The sequence below is a fragment of the Lepus europaeus genome, chromosome 2 (genome assembly GCF_033115175.1).
Source record: "Lepus europaeus isolate LE1 chromosome 2, mLepTim1.pri, whole genome shotgun sequence".
NCBI lineage: Eukaryota > Metazoa > Chordata > Mammalia > Lagomorpha > Leporidae > Lepus > Lepus europaeus.
In genome coordinates this window covers 67,583,060-67,603,736 of record NC_084828.1, presented here as the reverse complement: position 1 = coordinate 67,603,736, position 20,677 = coordinate 67,583,060, and the positions used below count along the sequence as shown (strand labels likewise).

Below are 20,677 nucleotides of genomic sequence, written 5' to 3'. Positions count from 1 at the left end.
AGACCCAGTGAAGCCCAGCCCTGAGCGTCTGGAACAGCCTGAACCCTGAGGCTCTTCCTCCTGCTTCCAAAACAAGGAGTGCAAAGGCAGTGGGAGCAGGCTGGGGAGAATCCAATTTTCAGTATTCAAGAATTCCTGTTGTGCTGGTTGATGTCAAGAGCCCTGAGTTCACTAAGGAACTTTGTAGTTGTTGGACTGGGGACGCCGTTGCTACAGAAACCAACATGTTGTTTCTTTCTGGCATTCTCAAGAAGGGATCAGTAAGTAGCTGGAGCATGGAGGGAATGTCCTCATAGACCATTTCACAGGTGTCTGACTCATGTCTGACTCTCCAGCGAAGCCATTATTGTGAATCCCCCAGAGTTAACATAGTTCCTTCCCAAATCCACCTCTAAGCTGTGGCTCAATTAAAACTTTGACTTGCACACAGGCATGTCCTGAAGAGGAGGAGACATGATGAGGCAGGAAGAGGAAGAAAAGGATGGGACCAGACTGAAGGCAAAAGGAGACTTAGAGATGCAGGAGGAGGAGGAGATCCGTGAGACGGGAGAACTGGTTGGGTCTTTTACCAGTGCCTTGCCCGCCTCAATGCCCCAAAACAGGGGGACCCGGTTTTCTGAGGCATGGGAGTATTTTCACCTGGCCCCTGCTCGTGCTGGGCACCATCCCAACCAATATGCCACCTGCCGTCTGTGTGGCAGGCAGGTGAGCCGTGGCCCTGGGGTCAATGTGGGCACCACAGCCCTGTGGAAGCACCTGAAAAGCATGCACAGGGAAGAGCTAGAGAAGGGTGGCCATGCACAGGCAAGGCAGTGCCAGGACTCAAGGCCTCAAGGGCCTCAGCTCCCCGCAGGCATTGAGGGCGACTGGGGCAGGCTCTTGGAGCAGGTGGGTACCCTGGCTTTGTGGGCAAGTCAGAGGGAAAAGGAGGTGCTTTGGGGGGAGAGGGCAGTGGAATGGCGAGAGAGGGCAGTGGAGAGGAGGGAGCGAGCCCTGGAGGAGGTGGAAAGGGCCATCCTGGCGATGAAGTGGAAGGTGAGGGCTGAGAATGAGGCACACCACAGGGACAAAGACCCGCCTGCAGCAGCACTTCCCTTCCATTTTGTCTAAATTGGGCTGGGAAGTGGGGGATCAGTTCTGAAAACATTAACTTTAGACTCATAGCAAAGAGCCGTTTCTGATCTTGCTCAAATATAAAGCAAAGTAGCTTAGTGTGATTTTATTTTTAAGATAAAGTGCCCAGCAGGCATTAATCTCAGCAGATATGAATCGACCAAAATGTTTCTCTGTGCACTTCCTAGAGCTGTGCTGACCCTTGGCCAAAATTTCAAAATTCAGTAAAAACGAATGGTAGTTTGCCTCCCTGGGCCTGTATCATTGTGGAATGTACAAGTCCACAAGACATGGTTAGTAAGAATGACTGGATTTATCTTGGCACTTGGTTTCAGTGAGCTGGTGGTTTCATGGTGCAGGCTGGTTGGGTAGCTACCCTGAGCGTACAGGACCTGCTCACTCAGAGACTCGAGCATGAGTAGAGCCAAGGCTTCCTGGGATGGAGGCATTGCATGCATGCTGGTTGTGATGTGAGACCTGGATAGCAAGCTTGCTCTGTAGGAGCCTGCAGTGAGAAGACAAAGAAGCTTGGGACTGAGAACTACAGACTTTCCAAACACATCTGTTGCTCCCATTACTGCACTATTGTACCATCTGCTTGGATTAAAACTGTTTCATCATGAACCCACCTGAGTCCTGTGAGTTTTTTTGACCAATTCTAAACTTAAACTATTTCATGTGTAATCAGCACAGAGAAAGTTAAAGACTTTTCAACTCATTTGGTTCAAACTTTAAGGATAGCAAATGTGGGATGGACATTTAGCTTTGATGGGAAGATGCTGATTAGGAAACACATATCCTATGTCAGAGTGCTGGGTTCATTTCCTAGCTCTTGCTTCTGACTCCAGCTCTCTGCTGATGCATATTGTGAGAGGTATCAGTAATGGCTCAAGTGCTTGGGTTCCTATCACCCACATCGAAGACCTGGATTGCATTCCTGACTTCTAGCCAGCCCTGGCCTTTGCAGGCATTTTGGGGAGTGAATCACCAAATGAAAGATCCTCCTTTCTGTCTCTCTGCCACCCAAATTAGAGAAGAAAAGAATAAAGAATATGAAAAACATACAAATATTTTAATTTTAAATCTAATTTCATAAGAAGATCTGTAGCTGGTGAGAAAGTGATAAACGAAACTCAGCAAGGAAAAGGAAGCAAAACGATGAGGGTAAGTAAGGAGAGAACAGAGGCTGAAAGTAAACAAGGTAGAAATAGAGATAGAGAAGATGTGTGAAGATGGGGGAGAAAGACTGTGCTGTAGGAACATGCACCATGGAGAGAGAGATTGACCGTGATTATCCCCATGAGTGAAGGGCAGAGCATGGTTTCTTAGATCCTGAGGTCAGTTTTAATGAGTTCACTTGGATTTGTTTTGTATGCACAGACCAGTCACTCATTTGAGCAGTAGGCTTTAGATTTTACTTTTGCCTTGAAGTGCTAACTGCTTGCCAATCCATTGTTCTTTGCTTTTTTTTTTAAACTATTCATCTTTAAGTGTTCAGGGATGCTTTCAGAAAAGGGAGTCTAACAGTCCAAAGGGAGAGGAATCTTTTCTGGGTCACTAAGGCGATGCCTAAAATGTCAAGGAATGGAGTAGAATCCAGCTGGAAGTGACTCTGGCCTTTGCATTGGTGCTCTTTTATTTCTGGAGCTGCCTCCAGAATCTTTTCTGCTTTAGCTGAGTTGGGGGTGGGGGTGTGTGGGGAGAGAGCTAGGGAGGACAGGAGGAGATAAAAACAATATGCCGTTATCTCAAGGATTGCTCATGTACCTTATGGGTGCCCACCTCCGGGAAAGCTGACACCATCCTGACGAATGACAGCATCCTGTTCCTTCATCCCTCACCTATGTGTCTCTCTCTTATGGTTTCTTTTAGAAATCTGACTGCTAAAGTTTTAACTCTCCTTGTTGTTTCCCTGCAAGGGTGTGGTGGCCTTTAGTTCCCTCTCCATCTGTGGTGAAAACCCAGGTACTTATCAGTGCAAACTAGAACCAAATAAATACACAAAGAACTGAATTTTGCAAAAAGCTACTAGAGCTTTGATGCCGAATTCTGATGTTATCCACAGTGTGGTTTTTAAGAGGATAGTATCTGTGTTACTGATTCCTATTGTTACAGACTCTCTTCTTTTTTAGGTATCTTAATCACAAATCAACTCAGTTTCCATGTTTCGTATTAGGTAGTTTTCTTTAGATTTTTTGGTTCTAAATTTTGTCAAATATAATAAAGGAATAAATAAACATTCATGGAGATAATCAGGTTCTAGCATAAACCACAGGAGTAAAAGATGTGTAAGAGGCTTGTGAAAAGACTAAACTGTTGAATAAACCTTGAAGTTTCCATGCATCTCTCTTGAGCCACCCTCTGCTGTATCATTAGCTCTGGATTGAGGTATTTGACTCAGCATCCTTTGCTCTAATGCAATAATCTGCTACCTAGAGGGGCCCTAATGCTGCGTTTCAAGACTCCCTTCCCATTTCAGCTGCAGGAGTGAGACTGACTGCTGTGTTGGCGCCCTGGTGAAATCTTGCTCTCAGGAATGCACACAAACATGAGTGGCACTCTCTTTGGATGGCTCTGGCATGTCTGAGTCTGAAAGGCATCATTGTTAGAATAAACTATTTTCCAGAAAAATCGGAGTCAGCCATATTGAAGAACTAGAATAGTCATAAACTTTCTAAATTTAATAAGACAGAAAGCTCAAAACTGACCAAGTTCCCAGTCCAATGAAGGCTGCTAGTGCAGTGAATTTATAGCACAGAGGAAGGAGGGGGGTGGTGGGCATTGCTGGACATTTGCAGTTGCCAGGTGGTGAGTACTTTGCATATATCTTATTTGATCCTCACCTAACTCCAGTGAGGTTGAAATCCTTGTCCCCATTCACAACGTGGAAGTTTAGAACTGAAGTCTCAGGTGCTTGAGTTGATAAGCAAAGGAAGAGAATTCAAAGCTAGTTCCATCAGAATCCGCAGTCTTCTCGGGTTTTTTCATTATCACACACTGTCTCCAGAGTCAGTGACATAGGAGATTTATGAATGTGTGTGCAGAGAAAGCAAGGGGTGAAAGAGTGTGGGTGAATGACAAATAAGGGGAAGGAAGAAATATTTCTGGCATGGCTACTGTGTACCAGGGACTCCAGTACTATGCACACATTTTAATTGTAAAAACCCTGTGAAATATTGGTTATGATCCTAGCTTTAGAGATGAGCTAGCTGAGGTTGGTGGACATTAACCACTTGATGAGGACCTATAATTAGCAAGGTGAAGTTAGGACATGCTACTGGTGCCCTCTGATCCTGAAGCGGGATGTCCTTTTGTCACAGCCTCTTGCCTGGATAGCAGTGTGATAAACATACATCCCAGCTCTCCCTTCATTAGAGACCCTCATCTGTAAAACAACAGATGTCCTGCCTATTTCAGAGGCTCATTGGCAATGCCATGAGATAAAACTAAAGAGCTTTGAAGAGTTAGTAAATAATTAAAAATAAAGTAGGAATTACAAAGATATTAGAGTGCAGAGAAACTAGCATTTGGCAACATCTTAAAAGACCCATAGACAAGTCATGTCCTGTAGCTGGTTTTGTAGGTTTGGAGACAGATTGTTCACTAATTCCCCAGGTAGAAAATTTCTCTGATTTTCATAGTTGGTACTTAGGTTAGTACAGATAGAGAAAGGGAAATTTGATGGCACATGAAGCAAAGTGTTTTATAAAATGGTGATTCTTGGATCCAATATATATTTCTACATCTGGATGGAGCCCATCTTACCTATAAACATTGGCACTGAGAATCTGCAAGTGATTCTTTTAAGAATGAAAAACACTGGCAAAGAACAATAATCATTGGATTATTTGTTTTATTTAAACAATTGAAGCCTGCTAATAAACTTAATAACCCATTTGTATTAGAATGAAAATGATTAAATGTTTCTTATATATACAGTGTCTATTTAAGAGACTGATATATGAAATTGGCAAGACACAAACAAATGGATAATGCGAATATAGAGTTTTCCAAAATCGTCCCACAGATCTGAGCTATGATTTGTGTGTAGCTGTCAAATTATATGTCTGATATTCAGTGGGACCCGAAATCATAGGTTGTTTTATGTTCTTGAGGGTGAAATGAAGCTAAAATAAAATTGTCTCCTATTCCATGTAAAAGGATATGCTTTGAGAATTAATGAGAAAACTTATTTTATGTGTGGTTCTTTTTTTTTTTTTTTTTTTTGACAGGCCGAGTGGATAGTGAGAGAGAGAGACAGAGAGAAAGGTCTTCCTTTTTGCCATTGGTTCACCCTTATGTGTGGTTCTAAAAAGCTTGGGTGAAGTCAGAAGGCCCCCAGACAGCTGATTAAAACAGATAACAGTAATAACAACAATGTAATAACAATAGCAACAATGACATTTAATTGAATACTTAATACATGTCATACACCGTGCTAAGAACTTTAATACTCCCATTCTTAGAATGAACAATAATGGACGGCTAATATTACCCCCCTCACATAGAAAAACCAACTGCAACGATGTGAAATAATTTCCCCACGGCCAAGCCAATAAGAAGAGGAGCCGGAGTGGGTCCGAACCCCAGTGACTGGCGGCTGGGAACCACTCCTAAGAAGCTGAAGTCAGAAGACCTAGTCTTCTCTCCTTTCTTTCCTATCTTTCCTCCTGCTGCCAAAAAAATAGCCAATGTTCTGCAGGAGCACGAGAGGGCACATTTTCTCTTGTCACTGAGAAACAAAAACAATGGGAGAACTGCTACAAGAAATGGATTAGCGCAAAAACTTTAGTTCTGCACGAAGAACTCACACTGTTTTCTGCCCTACTTTTCTCTCAGTATCCATCTCAATTTTTATTAAAAATGAGTTTAAACAATTGGGACTGCTTTCTTTTTTTTCAGGAATTTAAGAACTAAGGAGGCAGATCTCCAATTCTGAGAGCCTAAATTTGAAAGTAACGATTCCCATTGGGTTTCCAGAATCAGTTCATCTTCCCTTCATCCCCATCAGCAGTTTTTTGTCCAGGGGCCAAGGAGGAAGGCCATTTAAGGGGACATTCCTGGCAACTATGCAGCAACACATATAATACTATAGATTTCCAAAGGATTTAAAGTTACTTACCTCCCCCAAAAAGCCCATGGAGTTATTTTCCATGATCATGGGGATTTCTGGCTTAGCTTTAAGGCAAATAAAACACAGTTAGTAGCACTTGACACCACCCAATCCTGCCTTTAGTGTGTATATCTATACACTTGTGTAAAAGAGTTATCATTCATCAAATGTTTGTTATTAAATGCCCAATGTGCCTGGCAGTATACTAGATACCAAGGAAATAAAAGTAAACAAATTATATTCACTGTCCTCAAGAAATTTACATTGTCGTGGAAAGAACAGGTAAACAACTGTAAGTTATAATACACTGAGACAGCTGCAATAATTGAGGACACATGGGCTGAAGAAAGTTTTTAAGAAAAGTCTCTACCTCAACTCAGAGGATAAAGGAGGCTTTTGGAAAGCGAGATGTGTAGCTGCTCCCTGAGTGATGATCAGTGCTGAATCAAGTGGAATTGGGGATGTGAAAGGGTGGAGGGGCAGGTGTCAGGGAGAGAGAAGCTAGGCATGTTGTACATGTTCAAAGGCCTTATAACTATGCCATTGTTTTCAGGACCCTGAAGGGGACCAGAAAAATATTCGTTATTTGTTTGATTGTTTGGCACTAGAAAATATCAGGGCTATTTCAGTGACGCTGTTTTCCTGCTAGATTGTAAATGCCTCAAAGCCGGAGTATTTGATCCAGCTTCACATTTCCAGCAGTGCTCCACACAACCTAGATATTGAGTCCACTGAAACCAAGTGACTTCATGATTTCCTGGGTATGGCAGACCAGGTCTTCCAGGAACCAGTGGAAGGAACGGTAACAGCGCCTGTGCCAGGGACCGGTGTTGTGGGGCAAGGGCAGCCTATTGCAGAGCGCAGGTTTGAGTCCTGGCTACCCTGCTTGTGATCAAGCATCCCTGCTAAGGTGTCTGGGAATGCAGCAGAAGATGGTTTGAGTATTTGGGCCCCTCACATTGGAGAATCAGATCAGTGGATGAAAGATCTTTTCTCTCTCTCTCTCTCTCCCTCTCTGTTACTCTGCTTTTCAAATAAATAAATGAATAAGTAAGTAAGTAAATAAATAAATAATCTTAAAAAAATGACCCTTATCCCACATGCTGTCAGTGTCTGTTACATCCACTTGGCATTCACCTCTACACACAGAAGGCCTAAGGATTTACTCAGTTCAAAAGTGGGAAAAGCTGGGAGACCCAGGGAATTAATGGTGATGGTAGATGGGGACTGGGCAGATGAATCCCCTGGCTTCTTGGCCCTTCATTTGGTATGACTCTGACCTATATTCTCTCCCTGGTGAGACTGAACTCTAAGCCCACAGTGCTAATGATTTACTTTCCCTCCTTGGCTCACTGTTCCATTCCTCTCCTCGGGTTTCACAGGACGATCTCTCAAATAAAGTCATTTACTCAAATCTTTATCTCAGTATTTTCTTTCAATGTAACTCAAACTAAGATGCAACCCTGACACACTAAGGGGATGAGGAATACATTGACCTTCTACTTAGCAGATACTCATAGAAAGAAGGATCTCAGAGGCGGCGGGTAGGGAATAAAAAAAAAAAAAAAAAGAAAGAAAGAAGGATCTCAGAGAATGAAAATTGAGAGAAATCCCAGAAGTGACACACACAGATCCCCTGTGTGCCTCTGGACAATCAGAATTAGAGCTTGAGAGAGGAAGAGAGCAAATTGGGATGGAAAAGTGGCTCCCTGGCACAGAGAGTGAAGTCAAAGGAGACCAGTAAGGGAGATGCAGGAAGTGGCCTTGGCGCTTGGGTCACCTCTGGTGGAAGATGAAGAACTGGGCAAGGAAGAACATTTGGGAATAAGAAGCTGCTTTAGGGCAGATGGAATGGGTCTGTGATACATCTGGGCATTTATTGCAAAGCTTCCACGTTTTGTTTTTGGCTATTTCTGTATGGGGAATAAAAACAGTATGCCAAGTGAGACTTATAAATTCTGCATTGGACCCTTGTGCCAGGGCCAATATAAGACATACATGGAATGACACCCATGAATAGGCTAAAGACTGAATAAGACTATGTCCAAACACAACCCATCCAGTCCATGTATTAAATGGGAAAGCCAGGAGGCCAGGAAAATTTAATTCCATGACTAAGCGGGCATATGGTCTTATTTTTTTTATTTTTATTTTTATTTTTTTTTACTTTTTGACAGGCAGAGTGGACAGTAGAGAGAGACAGACAGAAAGGTCTTCCTTTGCCGTTGGTTCACCCTCCAATGGCCGCCGCGGTAGGCGCGCTGTGGCCGGCGCACCGCCCTGATCCGATGGCAGGAGCCAGGTGCTTCTCCTGGTCTCCCATGGGGTGCAGGGCCCAAGCACTTGGGCCATCCTCCACTGCCCTCCCAGGCCACACCAGAGAGCTGGCCTGGAAGAGGGGCGACCGGGACAGGATCGGTGCCCCGACCGGGACTAGAACCCGGTGTGCCGGCGCCGCAAGGCGGAGGATTAGCCTAGTGAGCCGTGGCGCCGGCCCATATGGTCTTATTTTTAAGCAGCTACTGAAAGGACTTCAAAGAAGCAAGAGCAATGCAGAGTCAGATGGGGTGATAAGAGTGAGATGTGAGTGAAAAATATCCAAGACCATGATGAAGGTATTTTAATTTAACAAACAGGCAGAGGACACAGTTTAAATGTTGACAAGGCAATTAGATAATATTATGGCACAAGAAATGCTGGTTAAATTGGGACACAGCTTGCCTAATGTAAAATTGATATTTCTTTCCATATCCTGGATGGCTGCCTTTGTTGGTTTGCCAATAATCAGGCCAGATGAGGCAGTTTCATGTTTGTGCTAAGACAGTCACACCCTGCTCAGTGAACAAATGGTGATGATGGCGAAGGAGATGAAAACAGCCTACTACGAACTCTTCACAGGACACCTTTGAGGCTCCATAAGTAATCTGGTCCTGGCGGCGGAGAGGCGGGGTGGTGTGTGTGATTAAAACCCAGCCCATCCCTGAGGAGACATGGAGAGAGTCAGGGTGAAAGGAGAGGGGGGAAGAGAGAGGGAGAGAGATTAAGTGCCAGGGGTAGAAGGGAGAGCCATAGGGGAAAGTTATAAGCATGAGACTTGGAACTAAATAAATTCTGGCTGCAGCCACTCTCATCTTCGCAAATGCTTGGTGATTTTTTCATTTCTTGACCTCCCATAATAATGCAATAAGATTCTAAATAAAAACATATTTTGTTTGTTCTGTCATTCAGAGACCTGGGGAAAAATCTAACACTTCGTGCCCTTAGGTTTTATGAAGTTATTTTCTCTTTGTTTATCTCATTTTCAGAAACAATTCACTGCCCATCCACATAACTGCCTTTGTCTTTGTCTTCCTTTAAACATAACTCTTTTATAAATGCTGGTCTTGTTTACACACACACACATTCATAGCCAGAGGCATCTGCTCACTAATATTTCCTTGCACTCAGGCAAAATAGAATGTCCATATTTTCACCCTGAATTTGCACCCTGCAGAGGTTCTGCATTTTGAATGAAGCCTTAGTGGACTCCACAGCTCAGCTCTATACCACAGAGAAAGTGGGGTTGGAGAGCCATCCCTGTGGGCTCCTTTGCTGGGAGGCTGGACTCCTCTCATCCCAGCTGTCTTGGCAGGAAGGAGGCAAGCTCCTCCAGAGTTGCTCTGGGGCTATGTTTATCACCTTCCGTTCTTACATTGGCCTTATTCAACCTTGTCTAATGAAGATAATTAGACAATGAGGCAATTTGATTTTGGCAGTTATAGCTAAGGTTATTTCTAGTGTTCTCAGGGAACACTAAAATTTTAAGCAAAGTAGTCGTCACTAGGAAACTGATCTATGTATGATTTGTGTATGATTTTATTCTATTAACTGAATCATTATCCTATAGATTCCTACCTTCTCCCCATCCCTAATAAGATTGACAAATATCAAGGAAAACAGAATTCCAGAGTATTTTCTGCGTAAGAGTTAAAAAATTAGAAAAATAGAAAGGCAGAGAGAGGGAGAGAGAGAGAGAGAGAGATCAGTTGCTTCATTTCCCAAATGCCTGTAAGGACCAGGGCTTTGCTAGGTTGAAGCTGGGAGCCAGGAACTCAAGTTGGGTCTCTCACAGGGGGGCAGGGTCCCAACTACTTGGGCCATCACTTGCTGTCTCTCAGGGTTGCATTAGCAGCAAGTTGTGTGGAATTGAGTGGGATTCAAATCCAGGTACTCCAATATGGGATGCAAGCATCTTAACCCCTGGCCTGATTTCTTGAATATTTGCCCTCTTGTGGATGCTCCCCAGAGTACAAGGAGCCTTCCTTTCTGGAGAGGACAAAGCAAGAGAAATTGCAAGGAGAGCAGGGAGTTCATAGAGTAAAAACCCTTACCAAAAACCTTGACTGTGGTCGAGCTCCTCAATATTTCTCCATATCTGCTTTTAACACAGCAAGAGAACTTCAGACCATCATCTTGGATTTGGACTGGAGAGAGGTGGAGTCCATAGTGTGGGTCTATCTTGACTCTGTCTTTGAATAACACGGATTTGTTGATGTGTTTTTGGGAGGCAAGCGTTTCCTGAGTCCCGTTAACCTCCTGATGAGAAAAAAAGAGTGCCAGGTTATGAAGCATTTGACTGTGCCAGCTCTAGACTAGGTGTTTCACAAGCACAGGTGCATTTATTTCTGGTAAAATAGGGTGAATGAAGAGTTAGAAATAATAAGTATTGAGTATGTTACCAGAAAATAGTTACCCTTGATTTTCCATAAAAACACTGCCACTGCATACGAACAGGAAAAGGAGCTTTCTGCCCTTCCCACTAGACTTTGCCCCTCAAGACTTCCATAAGCTCCATATCTACAGTGGAGTTTGGGGGTAGAGTGGGCAAGGCTAACGGTGGATCGCAGTTTTCATTTGTGTCTGACATCTTCATGCTAAGACTCTTCCCAGAGTCTCTTTAGACAAGGTCTCCTTTTCACTCCCTGCAGCGTTGGGAGTAGGATGAGGTAAAGAGGCACAATGTGTACAAAATTCAAAGAAGCAAGCACTTGCCCTTGGACTCTTGCCAGCCATAGTCAGCACCTGAAGGTGAGGGCCTCCTTCATTGTGCCCCACACAATACCTCCCCTCTTTACCTCACCCTAATTATGGTCCTAGCACTTCTGGCCTTGTTTCTGTGTTTGCACCGACTTCAAAGCAGACACGTGAAGAGCAGGACATAGACGTAAATTATGGTGATAAGATTTATTTTTAACTCTTGATTCCTCTATCCCACACCATTTCTTGGGTCTGTGAAGCAAAGTCCCTCTCACTGTGCACTATGCATAATGTCCATGGACAAACTTGCTGGGCTGTCACAGTGCTGGTCATGTCAGTGAGTGTGTTGACCAAGGAAACAGCCAGGATTCTTGGGGCACACACAGGTTTTAAGTCTCGCACCTCTTTAGTGTAACTCATTGTTCTCAGTGAGTTGCTTGGAGAACGCTCTGCTGCACACACTCCTCCTCCAGTGACTCTAACTCAATTGCTCTTTTTATTGAAATGTCTGCAGGAGAGCCAGGGCTGACAAACACTGGCTTAACTCTAAGCAACATCTGAATTGTTGTGTGCTAGTGACAAAGGAGGGAATGAAAAGAGAAGAGGGTCAATGGGAATGCATTTGATGGGGAAAAAGTCACAAAATAATGAAAGCAAACATCTGGGACTCAGAGTCCCTGAAAGACAGATTCAAGGTAAAAGAAAAGGAAAGCAGATAAATATGTGAATTCAAGGATAGGCAGAAACACAAAAGCAGACTTCTTAAATAGTTTAACTGTATAGATAGTTCCAGAAAATGCTTAGTAAAGCCTCTGTAAGATACAGTTCTATAACTGCTTCTCTGTAGGATCTGAATCACCTGTACACATGGACAGCGCTGTGGGGTACATACAAAGAATCATATTCTGCTCAAGTCTCAGCCCTGTGACAACGTAAGGATCTTTATACCTTCTAAAAGAAAGACTTAAGAGCCTGTACTGTTGTCTTCCTGGTAAAAGAGAGTAAAATCAAAGGGAGAAAGATTCTCTTCGCTAGACTAGGGCTCTCCCAGGAGCCCTGAGGGTTGGGTGGTGCCAGTAGAAAGAGTGAATGCATTTCTGGCAGCAAGAAGTACCTGGAGGCTGTATTTTAGGAAGTAGTCTCCCCCTGCAGGTCCTTCAGCACAACACCATGCACTTGACATTCTCCTGCTTTCTGCAGGGGGATAATTTTTGGAGGTTTTTGGAGGTCAAAATGTACCTTGTCATTTAGTAAGTGGCTTGTCATTTGGGCCACTTCCTTTTGTCACTATGTTGTGGGAAGAAGGGCAATCCCAGGCAGAGGTTTGAGGCTGGTGAAACAAACTACCTTTACTTTGTTAGGTAGCAGGAAGGGACTGGCTCAGTGGTTTAATCGATAGAGAAAAGATCATACCACCCCTACCCCTACTCCCCTTTCCAAACTTATCCAAAGGTTTTTGTTTTTATTTTACTTTTTCTGGACAGTTGCCCATGGCAGAGAGAGGAGGTTGTTGTCTCATCAGGAAAGATAGGATTCAGCTACAAACAGGACCTCGTAACCCACAACATAAGGAGATTTTGAGAGGGCCTATAGTCCATGGTGTAGATGTAGATATTTATAGATATAAAGGGAGTCATGGAAAAAACTTGCATATGAGGGGCTACCTTCACAGAGCAAATGGGAGGGGAGGAGGAACAAACTCTCACAGGTAAACAAACAATGAAATACCTAGAAATACCTAGAAGCTGGAGAGGGAGAAATAATACTAATATTACACTATGATCACTGATAAAATTTTATGTTATAGCTTAAATTTGTTTAGGACCTACTATATTCTAGGCACTGTACAAAGTTCTTTCAAGTCTTATTTACTCCTTACAACAGTGGGGAATAAACTAAACTAATGTTAAGTAACTTACTCAAAGGTCACATGAAATAAGTTTAAGTGACAATATTAAAAAACAAGGATGCTCAGAACCAGGGACAAATAAGCATCAGAGACTACATGTGCTAATAAAACCAAGTCATTAAAAAAAAATAAAATAAAGCAGCTTTCTGAGTTTGTAGTACCAGACAATTAAAAGAGAATTCAGGGGCTGGTGCAGTGGCTCACTTGGTTAATCCTCTGCCTCCGGCGCCAGCATTCCATATGGATGCCGGGTTCTAGTCCGGGTTGCTCCTCTTCCAGTCCAGCTCTCTGCTGTGGCCCGGGAGGGCAGTGGAGGATGGCCCAAGTGCTTGGGCCCCTGCACCTGCATGGGAGATCAGGAAGAAACACCAGGCTCCTGACTTCGGATCGGTGCAGCGCCGGCCATAGCGGCCATTTGGGGAGTGAACTAATGGAAAAGGAAGACCTTTCTCTCTGTCTCTCTCTCACTGTCTACAACTCTACCTGTCAAATAAATTTAAAAAAAAAAAGAAAATTCAGAAATCCAGAAGTCTTTATGTAAATTGCAGATTGCAGGGTTTGGGCAATTTGCTGGTTGAAAGTGGTCTTTTTATGATATATTGACCCTTTTGATGACAAGGGCCATGGAGCATCCTTCAACTTCTACCTGATTATAATGATCTTGGTAACTAGTCTGCTGGAAACAGACGTATAGAGCCTTTACTTCTATCTATTTTTAATAAGTATTTAAAACTTTGTGCAACATTCAAGGTACTATCTTGGAAGCAGAGAGATTAAATCTGCTGGCCCCTGGATTTAAAACTTCTCAACTTCCAGAACTATGACAGAATTTCTGTGCTTTATAATCACTCTCAAGCATTTTGGACACAAAATGGACTAAGACAGTGATGAAACCATGCATTGCTCAATCTGTTTTCCCACTACTTTCAACCCTTGTGTATATCTGTCTTTGGGATGGCTATGAAGACCCAAGAATCCTATGCTAACTGCAAAATACTGTTCCTTGTTATATATAAATATAGCAAGATCTCAAAATAAAGAAAACTCCACCCTTATACAACATTTTGATATTTTGTTTATGTTGGGTTTTCCTTAAATTTTTCAAAAACAATATTTTATTAAAATATCCAAGTTGGGGACTGGAATTGTGGCATAGTGGGTAGGACCACCACCTATGACTCTGACATCCCATGAATGCACAAATTTGTGACCAGCTGCTCCACTTCTGATCCAGCTTGTCTCTGGTGGCCTGGGAACAGCAGCAGATGATGGCTCAAGTGCTGGGGGCCCTGCATCTCTGTGGTAGACCCAGAAGAAGCTCCTGGCTCCTGGCTTTGGCCTAGCTTAGAGCTAGCAATTGTGGTCATCTAGGGAATAAACCAGCAGATGGAAGACCTCTCTCTCTCTCTCTCTCTTTCTCTCTCTCTCTGTAGCTCTGACTTTCAAATAAGTAAATAAATCTCAAAATTTAAACTTACATAGACACACGTGACTAATGGCTACTGTATTGGACAATACAGTATTTGTAAAAAAAAAATCCACACTGCTCACTAAACTTGTTTTGGTCCTCCCTTAAATTTTTCTATCAAGGTTGAGGATCTTATTGACCTTACCTAATCCTAATCCTTGGGTCATACAGCTACTAAGTAGTAATAATAATAATAATTTTCCTCCAAAAGTCATACTGTTAATGACTTTCCTGTAAACGAGTACAGCCTTGCAAAATAGTAGAAGGAAACAGCCTTGGCCTTTTCTGCTTTACAATCTACTTGAGGAAAACAAATTCAGAAGGAAAACAAAACCAAATACAAAATCAGGAGGTACAGAAGACAAGCAAATGCATAATTAACAATTGCATTTATATTGCAGTTTGATAAAATAATTAATATGATGTAGTTTGAGTGAGGCGCAATGAATCATGGAAAGCTGCTATCCTATGCTCCTTAAAGACATGAAGATCCCCAAATCCTTTACTGAGGCTAATTTTGTACTAGAATCAGAATTTCAATCCAGAAGAGTGAGATTGGTACTACTTGGTGACTTGGTGCCAGCTCCATGTTAGAGCTGCCTGTGTTGACCACAGCACATGGTAGGCTGTGAGTGTACATATTTCATTAGATAACTGCTGTTAACTGTATTAATTGCTACCCTTTATCTATACACTACTTCCTATCTTCATGATCCCTTCATTTAGTCTCCAGCCAGCCTGTGCTGTCAAAGCCAGCTGCTTGCAAGGCTTCCCATGTCCATTTCCTAGAACACTAGCCCTAATGCAATATTTTTCTAATCATTGTTATTAGCTGCCAACACTTGGTAGTTTGGCTAGCACTTATTTTCTTATTTTGATGAAGACAGGATTAGCTGCCACCAGATAAGAGATTACAGTTTTGCTTTCTAAATAGTGAGACTGCTCATAAGCATTGGAAACCAACATTGAATCCAAATTTTAGTCCCCTTTTGCTTTTTAATTGTGTAATAGCACAAATATTAAAGAAGAATATATTAAGAAGATACATTTATAGATAAGCATTTAAAAATATGCAAGTAGTAGGACTTAGTTATGTGCCACTAACATGGAAGATATTTAAGTAGTAGTAATTAGTTATTTGCCACTAACATTGAACTATTGGAACTACAATATCCCTATCATTCTATTCATGATTTAAAGAAAAAAAATGAATTTCTTTTTTTCCACTGACTTCGGGACATAGTCCCTCAACACTGCCCCCAGTCCACACCGCTGGGTTGTACTGGAGGGTTTTAGTGCCATGGTGCAGTTCACTCCTGTCTTTTGCAATCCAAAATGCTCTTTAATGATCCCAACATAACCTTTCCTAATAAGCTTTCCTAAACCTAGCTAGTCAGAATAACATTATTTTCCTTCAATGCTAACATTTTTCACATTTTAATTAAAGGCTTATGTCACGGTAGGAAATATGTCCTGGAGGGTCTGAATCCTTGCAGGATCTAGCACTCGAAACAGATTCACACATGCTATCGGATGGAACTGAAATTCAGACCATGAAGAATGAAAACAGATTATTATAATGTATTTTGGAAGCTCCCAATGGAAGCATGCAGAATATCTCTGATGACTTGAGACATTCAATGGGGAAACTATCACTTGGTCTTTATCTGCCAACTGCATCTCATCTAAACATACACACTCTGTGATTTCTTATACATCACCACACTAGTCACACAGTTCTTCAGTTTCCACAGAAGGGTTACATCTTTTGTTTACTTAGTGAGCTCTCTTGCCAGATAAATGTGACATACACTGCCTATTTCTATCTACTTCAGTGTAGTCACAATCCTGCAGTGTATTTTTTTCAGACAAAGGATCTATTCCCTTAACATTTTAGAATAACATGGAATCAGGTACACACAAATTTTTTTTTTCCAGTTACTGGGACTCTCAGTAGAGCTTTTCTGTTAGCTTCATAGTTGAATAGAGATTCAGTTTTGAATTATATTTATACTATTACCCATATATAAAGACATAGCTATTGTCTCCAGTGACCAAGGTATGTTTGTAAAATTGCTTTCAGGATTCAATGAAGCATTTGGGGTTGGAGGCTTTTGCAGCTTCCCGAAGTTATTGAGCTTAGTACAGCAGGCTTCTGCTCTCCTGAGCTCATCTCCATCATCTTGGCTTTTTACACTAGATCTTAGCCAAAAGGCCGAGAAGCGATTCATCTTGGCTTTTTAATCTTCTTCTTTAGTCCACATTATATTATTTGTAGGAACAATCAACTTATCATTATGATTATTATTGTCTTTATAACCAGAAATTGAAGATGTAATATATGAATTACAAGAGCTATTTATGTCCTCTGCAGACGTGCAAAAGTTACAACAAGAAGATCTGCAATTTTTTCTGTAATAAGACAACATTAGATAGTTTCCCATCAGACTTGCTAAATCCCAGAGCCATCAAAAGTGTTGAGCACAGAGGTAAATCAAAGGAGCAAATAGATTTTGACATTTGAAAAGCAAATGCACAGTAGGAATTTAATCAGTACGGTTGCCAGCAAAATGTTCCCTTTGAAGAGAACTTTCTTTCAAAACAACTCCTCAAGTTGCCTGTATCATGATGCATTCTTCTTCTTCTTTTTTTTTTTTTTTAAAGATTTATTTTATTTATTGAAAGTCAGAGTTACAGAGTGAAGTAGAGATAGAGAGAGAGGTCTTCCATCCGCTGGTTCACTCCACGGATAGCCACAATGGCCAGAGCTGCGCCGATCCAAAGCCAGAGCCAGGAGCTTCTTCCAGGTTTCCCACGTGTGTGCAGGAGCCCAAGGACTTGGCCCATTCTCTACTGCTTTCCCAGGCCATAGCAGAGAGCTGGATCAGAAGAGGAGCAGCCGGGACCAGAAATGGCACCCATATGGGATGCTGGCGTTTCAGGCCAGGGCTTTAACCCGCTGCGCCACAGCTTTGGACCCTCATGATGCATTCTTAGAATGACAGCAGAGCTTGAGGTTCTAGTAGGTGATAAGGTCATCCTCTCACTGTGTGACATTCTGTGTACTGTGGATCTCATTTATCCTAAATTTCCTGGCTGCGTTTTATGATGCACACTTCTTAGTTTCTTTGAAGGAAACTACTACACAAATGCCTTCTCAATTATCTAGCATTTAATACTTAGTAATCCAACACTCATTAACAAATGAAACAGCATGTATTTAACAATCACTAATGAAATGTAAGGACAATGAATAGGACTGTGGGAAAGGGGGCATATTGAATAAATCCATTACTTGCTAATCAAGTGTTTATTGTCTATGTCCTAAATACTATGTGTGCTAGATGCTGGGGAGTTCTGAAGTGAGTGATGGAGTTTGTTTTTTATGTTTGTCACATAAAAGACTTAGGCTATCCAGGAAAAAGCACCTGGCTCCTGGCTTCGGATCAGCATGATGCACTGGCCGCAGCGGCCATTGGAGGGTGAACCAACGGCAAAAAGGAAGACCTTTCTCTCTGTCTCTCTCTCTCACTATCCACTCTGCCTGTCAAAAAAAAAAAAAAAAAAAAAAAAAAAAAAAAGACTTAGGCTGTGATGGAACAAAGACACAGCCTCAGCCATTCTTGCTTACTGCCCAAAAGATAGATAAACATTGGAATGTATTCCTTGCCCTTGAATCTCAATTGGGTCTCACATCCTATTGCCTTTACACCCCACCCCGGCATCCTTCCCAGGTGCCAGAGGCTCTGCATCGCCAGCCAGCCGAGACACCAGTTCCAGTAATTCACCTCCACCTGCTGCCTCCTGCTTCCTTCCCCAGCCCTAGTCCCCCTAATATAAAAAAAAGGCCCGGCCCCTGGGGTCAGGGCCTTCTGTCGCATGGTCCATCAATGTGCACACCGGCAGTTGATCACCCTCCTCTACAAATTTGTTTTCTCTGAATAAATTTGGTCTGGCTGTAGATTTATATACTGCCTCCTCTCTGTTCTGCACCTCTTTTCCTAACATGTTTCGTGCCCCATCTGAGGAGGCGCCAATCTGTACTCTTTTCCTAACAGGCTGACTGAAGTTTTACATTTCCTTGGAAAAACAGATGACATATATGAAAGATAACAACACCACAGACCAATTTTTGACAGCAAAGTTTCCATAGTAAGGCCCTGTTAATTCAGTTGGCACTGATAGTGAATTTAGGATAGTTAGGATAGGAATTTTTTGCTTTCCCGGTGGAAAATACAATGTAAGAAAAGTATCAGGTGCATATCCATTTCCCTGATGTTTGACAGATTTCTGCTCTCCTTGTTAGTAAAACTGGTGCTGTCTCATCTGAGGTGCCATTTTAAACCTCAGGTACCATTTTAGGCTCTGGCCCTGTCGCCTTCTTGTAGGGTAAGCTTTGGACCCAAGCCCAGCCTGGCTTACTGGAAATCAGGCAACCCAATCACCCAACAACAAGCATCAGCTCCACCCCCACCCTAACAGGATTTGCTGCCCCCACTTCCTTACCTCTGCAAAGCTATACTAAGATCTGCTTTCCCTCACAGGCCTTCTTTCTCTTTCTATCTCTCTCCAGCCTGCTGGGTCCCCGCTCCCTTCCCCGACAATAAACTTTTCCTTTAACGCCAGTGTTTGTGTTTGTGGTGGCCTTTCATTGGTGCCGTGACTTGGATCCAGGCTCTCCCATCGACCTTACACTCCCCTTGGGAATGTGAGGTGCTTTGCGACCCTGGATTTCTGCCAGCCACAAAACATACCCCAAGACCTCCTTCTTCACCACAAAACACTCTATGATCTTCATCTACACACTGGCCCTTCAAAGTTCTGAGATAAGACAGGGTAGGCAGAAGATTCTCTCACTGCAACATTCTATGGGTTGTGGTTCTACCTGACTTCGCCCTGAAGTCCTGGTACTGGGCACCAAAACTCCTGTGGACTCATGCCCCTCTACGGACTTTGTGTCCCAGGCAACAGCGGGTGTGGGTGACAACTCAACCCTGTTTCTCTTCTATGGGCTTTATGCCCTGGGCCTCTGTGGTTGCAGGTGACAACCCCCACCCTCTGCTCCCTTACTTTCCTCATTGGGCTGCCATGATCTCGGGGATGCCTGCTATCAGCCAGTCTGACCCCTACAGGTTGCTACAGGAGCTTCCTCATCCTGCCTTCTGTCCGATTCTCTTGCCAGTTGCCTCCTACATAATCTTGTTCCTCTCAGATTGGCCCCAGATCTCAAATGCCATGGCCTCATCTTTCTGTAATCAGGCATGGCCCATGTTTGATCTTGACAACAACCAGTCCAAATGGCTGCTCACTGGCACATTTGACCCTGGCATTATTCACCATCTTTACTACTTCTGTGAGTGGTCAGGAGGGTGACAGGAAATTCCTTATGTTCAGGCTTTCTCCTATCTCTGTTCTAAACCCTCTATTTACACCTCGTATTCTCCAGCTCAGGTTATCTTAACTTCCAAAGCTCCCAATAAAAGGCCAAAACCACTTCTTCTACTTTAGATCCTACAGATGTGCCACCACATCAAAGCCCACTGCCGGCTCTGGCACCATCCACTCTGGCTCTATCTCATCAGCACCTGTACCCCCTGCCCAGGCATCCCAGGAGGCTGCAACTGTTTCTACTCCCCTTGCCTCATCTCAAGTCTCCTGCTTGCCCTTATCTCAAAACCAGTACTTGTCCATTTCTACTCCTCTTGCGCCCTTTGCTTTATCTCAAACCCAGTCCTGGTTCCAATTTTCACCCTCCCCCATTCCACTGAGCCAACATATTGTCCCTGCCTTACTGCTGGTTCCTCAAACCCCCAAACCCTGTCTCTTACCCCTAGTCCCTGAGTCACTTGCTCTCGTGTGGCAGCCAGAGAGTCAACCTCTCTGTTACCCCTACGGGAGGTGACGGGAGTGGAGGGCATAGTCAGGATCCATGTTCCTTCTCACTCAGTGACCTGTCACAAGTCAAGCAAAAACTAGGTTTTTTGCCTCTAACTCCACCTCCTACTTTGTTTTTATGATCTTTTTATTATTATTATTATTTTTTGACAGGCAGAGTTAG

General features: G+C 43.0%; 2 protein-coding genes across 2 annotated transcripts in view; one reads left to right on the top strand and one right to left on the bottom strand.

Annotated features, from left to right (window-relative positions):
- CD96 (CD96 molecule) overlaps window positions 1-20,677 on the bottom strand; it is a 116,699-nt gene that overhangs the window by 65,025 nt on the left and 30,997 nt on the right. Inside the window, exons 4-5 of the mRNA XM_062207887.1 lie at window positions 10,597-10,801; window positions 6,236-6,291 (exon numbers count right to left, since the gene is read on the bottom strand). Of these exons, the coding sequence (XP_062063871.1) occupies window positions 6,236-6,291; window positions 10,597-10,801 (261 nt within the window). The remainder of the gene's footprint in view (window positions 1-6,235; window positions 6,292-10,596; window positions 10,802-20,677) is intronic.
- ZBED2 (zinc finger BED-type containing 2) lies at window positions 454-1,110 on the top strand. Its single transcript, XM_062176607.1, has one exon. It carries the CDS (start codon window positions 454-456, stop codon window positions 1,108-1,110), a length of 657 nt encoding a protein of 218 aa, XP_062032591.1.